Raw genomic sequence first — 12,830 nt, 5'->3', positions numbered from 1 at the left:
TGATTCTTGATTGACAATGATTAATATCCTTTACATATTAGTATTGAATAATTATAATATGAGCCAATTCGCACGTAAAGCTTATGCTTCTTATGTGGTAGTAGCGGGTCACCAAGAGTGTAAGGTGGGTGGAAGGAGGAGGTCCCTTGATATGTGATAACCCCTTTGACAGTGCAAGAGCTTCTGTCAACCGAATAAAAACGACCGCAGTGACTGTCACTTGCCCAGGTGACTAAGGACATTGAGCAAATAACTGCAGCGAGGCTTCTGGCTTTTGCCGCCAAACATTCCCAGTCGTTCCTCCGATGATGACATCGACAAGTCGAACACAAATGGAAACACGGCTTATCACCAAATATTAATTTTAAATATTTCAACGCCGAAAGTCCAGAGTCGATGACTGGTGCTTACATATTAATTTTGCTTATCAAGTGTTCAAGTTGTTATGTATCAAAGGGCCGTATTTCAAAAGATAACTGGTTCTATATAAAGGTCTGCAGTATCAGTAGCTGTCAGCCCTCGATTTCAGACTGTTGGGCCCGAACGACTGTCCCGCTAGTTACAGGACTTTGTCCCAGGCAGAAGAATTAGTATTGTCATCACTGAACAGGTAGGTGAGAAAGTCTCGGATTAAAACCAGTTTACAACACTGACACAAAATATACATATATACATGCATGTATACACATATTTATGTAGATATACTCGCATAATTATACAGGTTCACATTAGCGTACCTCCTTTCTGCTGTAGGTTTCTAAATGGTGAAAGTCAAGGCAACAATTGATAAATCAAAACAGTCAGCAGTCTTGGCAGAGGAAATGGGAATGGATTATAGGGCAATAAGGAAGGAAAATGTAGGTACATTGTATGGTTTAGAGACTCATTTCAGATTCTTTACTGTAGTGCTTACGTGGTTCGGCTCGCGTTTTTTTTTTTCTAACGCGCGGGGGAAGTGCCTAAGGAAGGAATAGGTAACCAAGTGATTTGTTTTTGCATCGCTTACACATGGAATGACTAGCTGAGCCGGTAATGGACTCAATAGATAAAAAAATGGAAATTAAGAACCAAAAGGTCCGGGATAACTTTATGGGCCCGAGCTTGTTTACAATTTGAATAAGGGTGCCAATGTTTGAAGCTCATAAACCAACCTACTCCCCCTCCCCCCTTTTCCCATCCTCCTTGACTCACCTCGCCCGACAATTAAACAACTATGACTGAGGCCTCTACCGATCTCCCAAGCAGTGTGGCCACTCCTTGGCTTTTTTCCCAATATCTTGGCATTTTTGCCATCATCTTGGAATCTTGGAAATAAACTGTAAAAAATGAACAAATATTGGATTTTTTCGCCAAATTGTAGACAATTGCTTAAAATATTAGTTTAATAATAGAATATTATCTTTGCCACTTAATAAAGTATGAGGTACACTATGTTAACAACAAAGGACAAATTAAGTTTTAAATTTTAATTCATGAGATTGTTGAAAAGTTAAGGCTGGAAATCGCGACTTGCAAGTTGTCTTGTATGAGTTGACGCGTCCTTATTAACACGTTCAATACGTTTGAGTCGTTTCTCTCCTAGTCCGCCAGTCCTATCTAGCTAATTAGTCGTGCGTGTGTGATATGTGGGACCTGTGGATAGTTATTCAACCCTACATGATTTAATTAGAAATCATTATGAGTGACTCTGAAGAACCAGGATATAGTGGTGATGTTACCCCACCAAAGAGAAAAGCGAAAGTGACGTGGTATCAGCAGGCATTTAGAAAGAAATGTTTAGTGAAAGTATTCAAAAGACGGCTGGATGCCTTCATGCAAGAAATTGAAGACACACCTCCCACACCATCTTATAGTAACACGTGGCCCCACTACAACAAGTGGAAATTTTACTTCCTATATTCTCCCTCCATGCCTAAGGACAACTATAGTACTTAACATAGTCTAAGACTCTTTCCTGTTTCAAGACTCCAGTGATAAAACAGTTCACCTAATTTACAGTTTTGTATTACAGATTAAAGATGAGTGACCCTGGCGTACAAGCAAGCTTGCACAAGAATGCAAAAACTACCATACCCAGAATCAGCAATTTCATCTACTCTTCCAGGTTCAAGGATGTCAACCTTGTTGGTAGACTGTACCCTCACTCTAAAAATGTTGGTGAGTTGATGAGTGCTTGTGTATTTACTTAATTGTATTTACTTAATTGTAATATACAGGGAAGGAGTTAGGATTATAGGGTCCCATCTCTTTTTCTGGAACTATCGTATTTAGTGCTGAATTCACTTATGATTTTAGGTTGGGTTACACTGTATAATCTAAGCCATTCCAGGGATTGATGCACCTATAGGGAATCCTTTAGATGTGCGTTTTTCTTCAATTTATTCTCATGACCCTGCGAAGCTCTCATTTTAAACCAAGATGCAATAAATGGGAAAGGAATTACACTCGCAGGGTCACGTCTCTCCCTTTCTGATTGTCACACTTAGTCCCAAATTTGCCCATGATCACATCCTGAGCCTCAATTTCAAAACCTTTGCATTTGGCATCCTTTAGACATGAGTTTTCCCCCAAAATCACTCCCATGACCTGGTGGGTCCCTCCAATCCCAAACCAAGATACCAATGCCAGTCCTAACCCCTTTCTCCCTCCCAGTGACCCAAACAACACCAAACCACCAACCTCTCCTTCCTTCAAACAGTGGCAGGTTTAGCACTGTTTGTGTATTTACCTAATTGTATTATACAGGAAAGGAACAACACTTGTGTCCTGCCTCTTATCCTCTAATTTTCTAAAATGCATACATTTACCGATGGCTTTTCCTCCCTTACAGGGGAGGTAGCCAAAAACAAAGGCATGAAATCCACTACCACCCATTCCATCCCCACATACTCCACTCCCATTTAACCCCCTCCCTCCATCTTGTCTTGCCTCCTCCTGAATGACGGGTCATCCCTGTATCTGAGGTACAGGGATGCCCTGGGTCAGAAGCAATGTAGCAAGACACAACTCGTCCACAGCAGGTCGCTTCATTGAATTGGCGACCCCCACTCCCCATCCCCTCATGCAGAAAAAGAGAAAATGGGGAGAAATCCTTTCGGGCTGCATTGAAATATCATTCACACATACTCCTTAACCCCCCCCCCCATTCCCCACCCACTCCCTTCCATGTATCACAGAATCATCCATACACAACCACTCTCCACTCACCCTTCTCTTCTGTCTTCTCCTTTCCTCCCTCAACAGACATTTTCCTCTTTCCCAATGCCCCTTTTACGATATCCATCCATCTCATCCTCGGTCACTCCCTCATGTTCATTCCAACCACCTATACCTTCCACACCTCTTTTACTAATATTTCTTCACTCATTCTTTCCATGTGCCCAAACCATCTCAATACCTTTTCATCAACCTTATCTCCCAACTCCCTTTCCACCCCCACTTTCCTCCTCACCTCCTCTTTTCTCACTCTATCCAGCCTAGTAACCCCTACCATACTTCTCAGACATTTCATCTCAAACACATTACTCTTCCTCTCTTATGTTCCATGTTTCTGCCCCATTCATTGCTGTCGGTAGAATCACTCCTTCATACATAAGAACATAAGAATGAAGGAGACTGCAAGAGACCATAAGGCCTACACTAGGCAGCTCAATATCCATCCTTTCCTAGATGTCTATTTCTCACTACATTTTTTAGTCCCCCCAAGGCATTTACTTGATCCTCTCAATCTACATTCTACCTCCACCTCTACTCCTCCCTTTCCTGTCACATTTGCACCCAAGTATCTAAAGCTATCCACTTCCTCCAGTCTCTCTCCCTTCATACTCACTTTCAATTTGCTGCTATCCTCTCCCCTTGTACATCTCAACACCTTACTTTTACTCACATTTACCTTCAAATTCCTTCTTTCGCATATCCTCTCAACTCTGTCACTAACTTCCTTAATCCCTCCTCTGATTCCGCTACAAGTACAGCATCATCAGCAAACAACAACTGGCTTATCTCTATTTTTCTCCATATTTCAACCATCTCCAATCCCGTGCCCATTACCCTTGTGTTTACCTCTCGCACCACCCCATCCATATATAAATTAAACAGCCAAGGTGACATAACACATCCCTGGCGAAGTCCCACCTTTACCTCAAACCACTCTCCATTTTTAATTCTAACACAGGCCCTGCTACTCTCATAAAAACTTGACTGCTCTTAACAGCTTTCCCCCTATCCCATATATCTGCAATACCTCCCACAGTACCTTCCTGCCTACCCTGTTATAAGCCTTTTCTAAATCCATAAAGGAAAAGGCTTATGGTAGGGTAGACATACCTAGATTCATATTCATGTACGGTTCCAATTTGATCTATATCTTTAATTTCCAATTATCATATTTAGATTTGAACTCATGTATTGTTTGAGCTTGGGCGATATCACCTTCTTAGTTATTCCACGTATTCATACATCTATATGGAAAACTGTATTTCTTCAAATCCTTTCTACATGTGATCTTTCTTAATTTACTTCCATGACCTCTTAAAGGCATCCCATCTTTAATCAGAGGATCTCTTCTATCAATGCAATATATCCCATTTAGTCACCTCTTTCTCTTCCATTTTTCAAGGTTGGCAGACCCAATACCTTTAGTCTTTCCTCATATTGTTTATCTGCCCGTCTGGGGACCAGTTTGGTTGCTGTCCTTTGCATTCTCTCAATCTTGTTTATACCCTTCACTCTGTGTAGGGGACCATACTACTGACGCATTTTTCAGTCTTGGAGGTATCAGGGTTTCAATGAGTTTTTTCATCATCTCTTCATCCATTGTATCAGTTTCAATAAGTTTTTCCATCATCTCTTCATCCATTGTGAGAAAACAAAGGTTTATATCCATTTGTGGTATGTTATCATCATATACTGACTTAATCTTGCATACGGTTTTAAGGAGAAAAATAGCTATACCATCATATCTGTTGCCTATTTTCTTTTATTTTTTTACTGCCTCTTAGTGGATGTATACAGGTTTTTAGACCTCGTGCTTCTACATTCTAATTCTTTTTACATTTGTTTTTGTTAGAACTGAGTCACTGGGCACTTCCTGGAGGTGAGGGGGCATGGCAAGAATGGACATTTGATCAGGTAAGGACATTTTTTATGGATTACAATAGGTGCTGGGCTCTGAAATGTGACATTTATTTTGTTTTTGTTGATTAATTTTGTATATTTAATTATTTGTTTACTTCTTTCGTGTATATGTCAGGGGGGCGAGTGAAAGAAACTACAAAAGGGAAAATTAACACGCAAATATGCATATGTATCAACAGCCAACTCCCACCCCTCTTTATAAAGGTGGTGTGCACACATATACCAAAAGATATTGATAAAACTTAGCTTTATATATATATATATATATAATATTTATATTTAATATATAATTTTTATATATATTTTTTTTTTTTTTTTTTTTTTTTTTTTTTTTGATGCGTCATATTGCTATGGCTGTTCAATATGATCATGGACGGGGTGGTGCAGGAGGTAAATGTGAGAGTAATGGGCAGGGATTGAAGATGGTTATAGAAAATGGAGAAAAATGGGAGATGATCCAGTTGTATGCTGATGACAACTTGTAGCAGGATCAGAGGATGGAATTAAGTAAGTTAGTGACGAAGTTTGGGAAGGTGTGCAAGAGGAGAAAGTTAAAGGAAATGTGAGTAAATGAAAGGTGATGAGTTTTACAAGGGGAGAGGATGGCAGTATTTTGGAAGTGAGTATTAACCTCCTGAATATGATTATGCCTGTGTATGCGTCATCAGCCGCGAGAAGCATATGAGGATATTGGCGTCAGCTTCATGATTATATTTGTTTTGTAGTTGTATCTGATCCGCATATTTTGTGTAAAGTCTTGATAATATTTTCCGTGACGCTACATTTATTCAGGGTGAAAGAGAACAAGTATAACAACAGTAACTTTATGTTTTGTAATTGCGTATTGTGATGCATCATCGTACACCAGGCAACCTGATGTGTTTGCGAATATTTGACTCATATTGAAGAAGTGGAAAGGAAAGTGGCTGGAGGATTTAGATAGCTCTAGATACTTGGGGGTGCATGTGATAGGAAAGGGAGGAGTGAAGGTGGATGTAGATTGTAGATTGAGAGAATCAAGTAAATACTTTGGGGGATTAACCCTTGAACCACATCGCAGGGAGATTTTCTCCCACGCGCATGCACACACTTTTCGTTTAGTGATTTTACCTTACTTTGCATTAAATCATGTACAGGGTTAACATAAAGTACTAATTAAGTTTACATATCATCATTCTAAAGTTTAAGAGTTACTCTTTCAATATTTTGAAATTAAGCATGTTTTGTTTTGTTTTTTCCAAAAAAGGGTAAAATTCTCCTGGCGATGTGGTTCATGTTCGTCAAAAACAGCGATGTGGTTCTAGGGTTAAAAAGTATGGTGAGAAATAGACATTTGGGAATGGATGACAAGAGGAGATTGTATGAAGGGGTGGTCGTGCCAACAGTACTGTATAGGGTAGGGACATTGAACATAAGAGAGGAAGAGTTGAATGTGTTTGAGATTAAATGTCTGAGAAGTATGATAGGGGTTACAAGGTTGGATAGACTGAGAAATGAGGAGGTGAGGAAGAGAGTGGGGATGGAAAAGGTGTTGGGAGATAGAGTAGATGAAAGAGTATTGGGATGATTTGGACACATGGAAAAATGAGTGAAGAAAGATTAGTAAAAGAAATGTGGAAGGCAGAGGTGGATGGAGTGAACATGAGGGGCCGATCTGAGGATGAGATAGATGGATGGGGTAAAAGAAACATTGAGCAAGAGTGGGATGGCTGTTGAGGAAGAAAGGGAGAAGACAAGATAGGGGTGAATGGAGAATTGTCGCCTATAGATGATGTTTGTGATGCATGAAAGGGAGTGGATAGGGGGTTAGGGGGAGTTAGGGAATGGTTACGGGTTAATTATATTTTGACATATCCAGAAGGAGTTTCTCTCCGTCCTCAATGTTTTAGCATGAGAGGACAGAAGGGAGGGGTCGCCAATTCAATGAAGCAGCCTTGCTAAGGATGTGCTGTCTTGCTGCATTGCTTCTGACCCAGGGCAATGGGTGAGATGCAGGGATGACTCGTCATCCAGGAGGAGCCAACATAGGAGGAAGGGAGGGAGGGGTGATGAATGGGAGTGGAGTATGTGGGGATGAAATGGGTGGGTGTGAATTTATGCCTTTGACTTTGGCTAACACCCTTGTAAGGAAAAAAAAACTTGCATATGTATGTATGTTTTCTTTTTTCTATTCTTTTTTCCTTTTTATTCATTATTATTTTATTTGAAGGGGGTTCCCATGACCTCTTAATGCCCTCCCATCTTTAACAAAGAGAAAATACGCAAAGTTGTCACTGCTTCTTCAGGTTATCACACAAGACTTCACTCCAACTGAGATTGGGAAGGAATTCGGTCCCACATGGACTACACACTGGTTTAAATTGACTTTCGAAATTCCTGAGGAATGGAAAGGGAAGGAGGTTCGCATTAGATGGAATTCTGACTCCGAATCCACAGTTTGGAGCCATGATGGAAAGGTTTTACAGGTAGGTGATGTCTTCATCTTATGATTGGATTCTGATATTCTCTGTTTCCATCTCACTCTCTTGCTCTGGCTCTTATATCTCTCTTTTTGTTACTCATCTCTATATCTTTCTTTTCTTTTCCTCTCCTTCTCTTTTCTCTCTCTTCTCTCTTCTCCTTCTTCTTTCTTCTCACTTCGCTTCTCTTCTCATCTTTCTTTCTTTTTCTCTTATTTCCTCTCCTTTTCTTCTTTCATAACTTTCTTCTCTCTCTTAGTTTGTTTATTTCTCTTTTTAATACTACTTTTGAAACTGAGAATATAATATTATATGCACTTACTATGAACTATGGTAGGGGTTACTAGGCTGGATAGAGTGAGAAACGAAGAGGTGAGGAGGAGAACGGGGGTGGAAAGGGAGTTGGGGTTGATGAAAGAGTAGTGGGGTGGTTTGGACACATGGAAAATGAAGGAAGGAAGATTAGTAAAAAGAGGTGTGAAAGGCAGAGGTGGATGGAACGAACATGAGTGAGTGACCAAGGATGAGATGGATGAAGGGGGTAAAAGGGGCATTGGGGAAGAGTAAAATGTCTGTTGAGGAAGGAAGGGAGAAGACAGAAGACAGGGGTGAGTGGAGAATGGTTGTGTATGAATGATGCTGTGATGCATGGAAGGGAGTGGGTGGGAGGATGTTAGGGAGTATGAATGATATTTTGACGCAACCCGAAGGGATTTCTCCCCATCTTCTCTTTTTCTGCATGAGGGGATGGAGAGGGAGTGGTCGCCACTTAAATGAAGCGACCTTGCTGTGGATGTACTGTATCTTGCTACATTGCTTCTGACCCAGGGCAGTGGACGAGATGCATGGATGACCCGTCATCCAGAGGGAGCCAACATAAGAAGGAGGGAGAGAGGGGTGGTGAATGGGAGTGGACGAGTATGTGGGGATGAAATTGGTGGGAGTGGATTGATGCCTTTGACTTTGGATACCTACTTTGTAAGGGGGGAAAAGCCGTTGGTATATGTATGTACTATGAACTTGCGTGCTCTCAGCATGATTTGACCTACGTCAAAAACAGACCTCCGTCACAAATAGTAACATGCTAATTCACTAGGCCAACAAGCATATGTAAGAAAAAGAGAGAATTAAATTATTTGTAGAAATGGTATACACCTTAGAGGAGTTCGAGAAAGATGTTTATAAATTACGAACACTAAATAGGGTGGTATGAAAGTAATCTCTTTGTATATAATTACTCAAAAAACATTTGGAAAGACTGCAGGGGGTAGTGCTAGCATGTTTGTACCTTTCTAGAATAAGATCTAACTTTTCATTTGCATGGTTTGAATGTTGTCATTATACTTTATCTATTTTGAGCATGTCAAGTTTTCTGGTCAAGCCGTTATATTTAGGATTTGTATCATTTGGAAAACTAACATTTTATATTCATTTAGCCATGAACTATTGTAGATTCCATTTGTGACTTGTAGCAGTAGTGGATTTGTACTCTGCAACTGATTATTATTTTTGGTGTGTCAGGGCCTCTCAACAGGTGACGGAGCGCAGCGACGAGGCGACTATCTCCTAACTTCAAGCTATGAAGGCAACAAAGGAAAGCAAGTATTCTACATTGAGATGGCCGCAAACAAACTCTTTGGAGGTGCGGATGGTGACAATACAAGTAAGTTTTCTGTACATTTTCTTTCCTTTTTCTTTCCAGCATTTTGTACAAGCACTCTAGTTGACAGGGGTGGGGACTGGTACATGCTAAAGTGGTCAAAGTAAGGTAGTTCCAAATGATGGCCCATACTAAGGAAGAGCTTTACCTTGATGTAATGCTTTTCACCCAAACGATGTGGTTTGGGGCAGGGCGACCTTGTTCCCCAAGATATGGGAGGGGTACATGAATGGGTTCTATTTTTATGAGGTTGTACACTTTGAGTCTACTAACCCCTTGTATAAGGAGGAACGAGCCTTTGACGTGGTGGATAGACTTGAGGATTTTAATGTCGATAGAGAAGAAATCTCTGCAGAGAAAGATTAAACAGAGCAGCTCACACAAACAGTCGCAGGACCCACTGCTAACAGGCACATCCCTGATGGCATACATACATATACCAAAGGCTTTTTCCCCCTTACAAGGGAGGTAGCCAAAAATGAAAAGGCATAAAATCACTCCCACCCATTCCATCCCTAAATACACTCCACACCCCTCCCACCCTCCCTCTCATCTGAGCACCTCCTGGATGACGGGTCATCCCTGCACCCTGCCCACCGCCCTGGGTCAGAAGCAGTGTCGCAAGACACAGCACATCCACAGCAAGGCCGCTTCATTTAATCGGTGACCCCCCCTCTCCATCCCCCCTTGCATATAAGGAGAGGACGAGGAGAAATCCCTTCGGGCTGCGTCAAAATTTACTCACACATACTACCCCACCCACCCCCACCCCCCTGCCCATTCCTCCTCATGCAATCACAACATCATCCATATACAACCATCCCTGATGGCAAACAGGGAAATTCCCCATAGATATATGGGGTACTATCATAATGATGGCGTGCACCATTGGGTACCCTATAGATATATTGGGCTTCACCGAATGCAATGAATAAGGTGACACCAGAGAAATATCTCGCTAGAAATTAGTTGGCAGGGAGGTGAGATTACTGCCAAAAGCCTTTCATAGCAAACATGAACAGCACAAACAAACAAAACCGGGTGTTCCTGTTGGATCATCGTCTCCCAAAGGTCCAACCGCATTGCCTCATGTGCTTACGGGCAGTGTGCCACCGAATGTGAGTAAGCACTGTCCAAGCAGATCCAAGCCTTGGACATTAAACATTATAAAGAAAATGAAGATCTATACCTACAACATAAGAACTCTCTCAGAAGACCACAGGCTGGAGTGTTTAATGGGAGAACAAGACAACATCAAGTGGGACATCGTAGGACTAAGCGAAGTCCGAAGAACGGAAGAAAAGCTAATACAATTAAAAGATGGTCACCACCTGTTCTACTATAGAAGTAAGGACAAAGATAGATCTAGATGGAGTAGGATTCTTGATCAACCGAGAGATTGCTGGTAACGTAATTCATTAGTTTATCAGGCAGGGTAGCTTGGATCGTGATTAGACTGTATAAAAGATACACTCTAAAAATAGTTTAGGTTTATGCACCAACTTCACAGAGTTCAGACAATGACATTGAATCTTTCTATGATGATTTAAGTTAGGTAATGGATCAAGAAAAAAGTAAGTACACATTGGTAATAGGCGACTTTATTGCAAAAGTGGGGAAGAAGATGGGAGATGAGTCGTGCAGTGGGAAGTTTGGAGTAGGTGAAAGAAATGACAGAGGGAAGATGTTGGTAAATTTTGCAGAGAGCTACAACATGAGGATAATGAATACAGGTAAACGTCGACTTACGATGGCCGCGACTTACGATTGTTCGACTTTACGATGACGACGACGACGATATGATAATTTAACCCCTTCCATACGGTGCCGCACACATAGGCGTCATGAGGAGCAAGTAGATTCGCGACGCTGCCATATCGGCGTCTTGATTATATTTATTGTAGTCGCCCCTGTGTTTTTACATTCTCTCAAATGTGCCCTAAATCCCATTCTCTGTGGTTTTCAAAATTCGCGGGTGAAAGAGAGAACGATCGATATAAGCGGTGACTATATTTTATGATGCGAGTATTATTACGTCACGTCGTACGGCTGGCATTGGCTGCTGCCCGCGAGATTTAAGTCCCGTACTGAAAATACATATTATAGTGTTTGAATATGGTAAAAAGGATAAAAATAATTAAATAAACTACTGTACATGTTTAATAGGCTATATTCAGTATCTCTGGTGGTGAATATACAGGTAGGCTAGGTACAGTGACCACGGAACAGAGTGGGGATCGACTTACGATGAGATCGTCTTACGATGGCTCTATCGAAACCTAATGCCATCGTAAGTCGACGTTTACCTGTACTTTCTTCCAAAAGCGTGTAGGTCGTAAATAGACCTGGAGAAGTCCAAATGGAACAACAAAGAACGAAATAGACTTCATATTAGATGAGAGTAAGAGCATTAGCAATGTTACGGTCATAAATGAAGTCAACATAGGTAGTGACCATAGAATGAATAATTTTTTTTTTTTTTTTTATAAAGAAAATAAGCCTTGCAAAGGTTAGGGATAATAAGAAGGAATATCAGTTAGAAATTAAAAATAGATTCTAAGTTCTAAGAACTAACGAGGACACTGTCGAAGATATGAATTTGAATTTACTGATTATCATTAGGGAATCGGCAGAGAAAGTAGGAAGTACAAAAAGTATTAAAGAAAAATAAATATTCCAAACCTACAAATGACCTAATTAAAAGGAGGACCATGCAGATCAAAAGCAGAAAAGATGAAATAGAAAGAGCAGAACTAAACAAGCTTATCAACAAAAGGCAGAGATCACAGAAAAGAAAGAAAAACATGGATGAAATAGAGGAAACTATTCGGAAAGGTAAAAGTATTACAGTGACTGAGCACAGACATGCCTTAGAAAGACAGCAAATAATATGTTTGAAAGATGAAAATGGAGAAATAATTAAATGCAGAAACAAAATGGTAAAAAGATTAGAAGATTTTTACCAAGAGCTTTACTTGTCGAAGACCGTAGTTGAGTCAGTAAATTCACCTGTAGACGTTAGTAATGTACTAGAGACTACAAAGGAAGAAGTAGAATTTGCTCTAAAAAATATGAAACGAGGAAAAGCACCTGGGGAAGATGGTACATCGATAGATCTGTTGAAAGACGCAGGGAAAGAAGTTCCTATTAAGTTAGCCCAGTTGTACACCCAGTACTTACGTCAGGAAAGTGTTCCTGAGTCGTGGGGCAATGCTATAGTGATTTTGCTTCATAAAAAAGGAGACCAAAAGGACCTTAGTAACTATCGACCGATTAGCTTGCTATCAAATGTATATAAAGTATTCTCCAAGATTCTTACAAATAGACTAAGTCAAGTTTTAGATGGAAACCAACCAGGCAGGCTTTAAGAGCGGATATTCGACTCTAGACCATTTGCAGGCAATGAACCAACTAATCGAGAAAACGACAGAATACAATGTATCTCTCTGTTTAGCTTTTGTAGATTACGAGAAGGCCTTTGACTTGGTAGAACAAATAGCAATACAAAACTCGCTACGCAATCAGGGTACAAACGAACAGATCGTAAGAGATTTAGAAAAGATTTATACGAAAGG

The 12,830-nt window shown here is 40.5% G+C and overlaps 1 protein-coding gene across 2 annotated transcripts in view; it reads left to right on the top strand.

Annotated features, from left to right (window-relative positions):
- The first annotated feature begins 467 nt into the window (after positions 1 to 467).
- Positions 468 to 12,830, top strand: part of LOC143020867 (alpha-mannosidase 2C1-like) — a 45,819-nt gene continuing 33,456 nt past the window's right edge. Inside the window, exons 1-5 of one of the 2 annotated variants that reach the window (XM_076177722.1) lie at positions 468 to 610; positions 2,012 to 2,157; positions 5,069 to 5,130; positions 7,422 to 7,601; positions 9,117 to 9,258. In XM_076177722.1, coding sequence (XP_076033837.1) covers positions 2,019 to 2,157; positions 5,069 to 5,130; positions 7,422 to 7,601; positions 9,117 to 9,258 — 523 coding nt within the window. In that variant the 5' untranslated portion in view covers positions 468 to 610; positions 2,012 to 2,018. Of the gene's footprint in view, positions 615 to 2,011; positions 2,158 to 5,068; positions 5,131 to 7,421; positions 7,602 to 9,116; positions 9,259 to 12,830 lie in introns of both variants that reach the window. The other variant, XM_076177723.1, reaches the window with a different exon arrangement.

Source organism: Oratosquilla oratoria, chromosome 41 (genome assembly GCF_046742065.1).
Source record: "Oratosquilla oratoria isolate Oo_2021 chromosome 41, ASM4674206v1, whole genome shotgun sequence".
Taxonomy (NCBI): domain Eukaryota; kingdom Metazoa; phylum Arthropoda; class Malacostraca; order Stomatopoda; family Squillidae; genus Oratosquilla; species Oratosquilla oratoria.
This window is presented reverse-complemented; position numbering and strand designations above follow the sequence as displayed.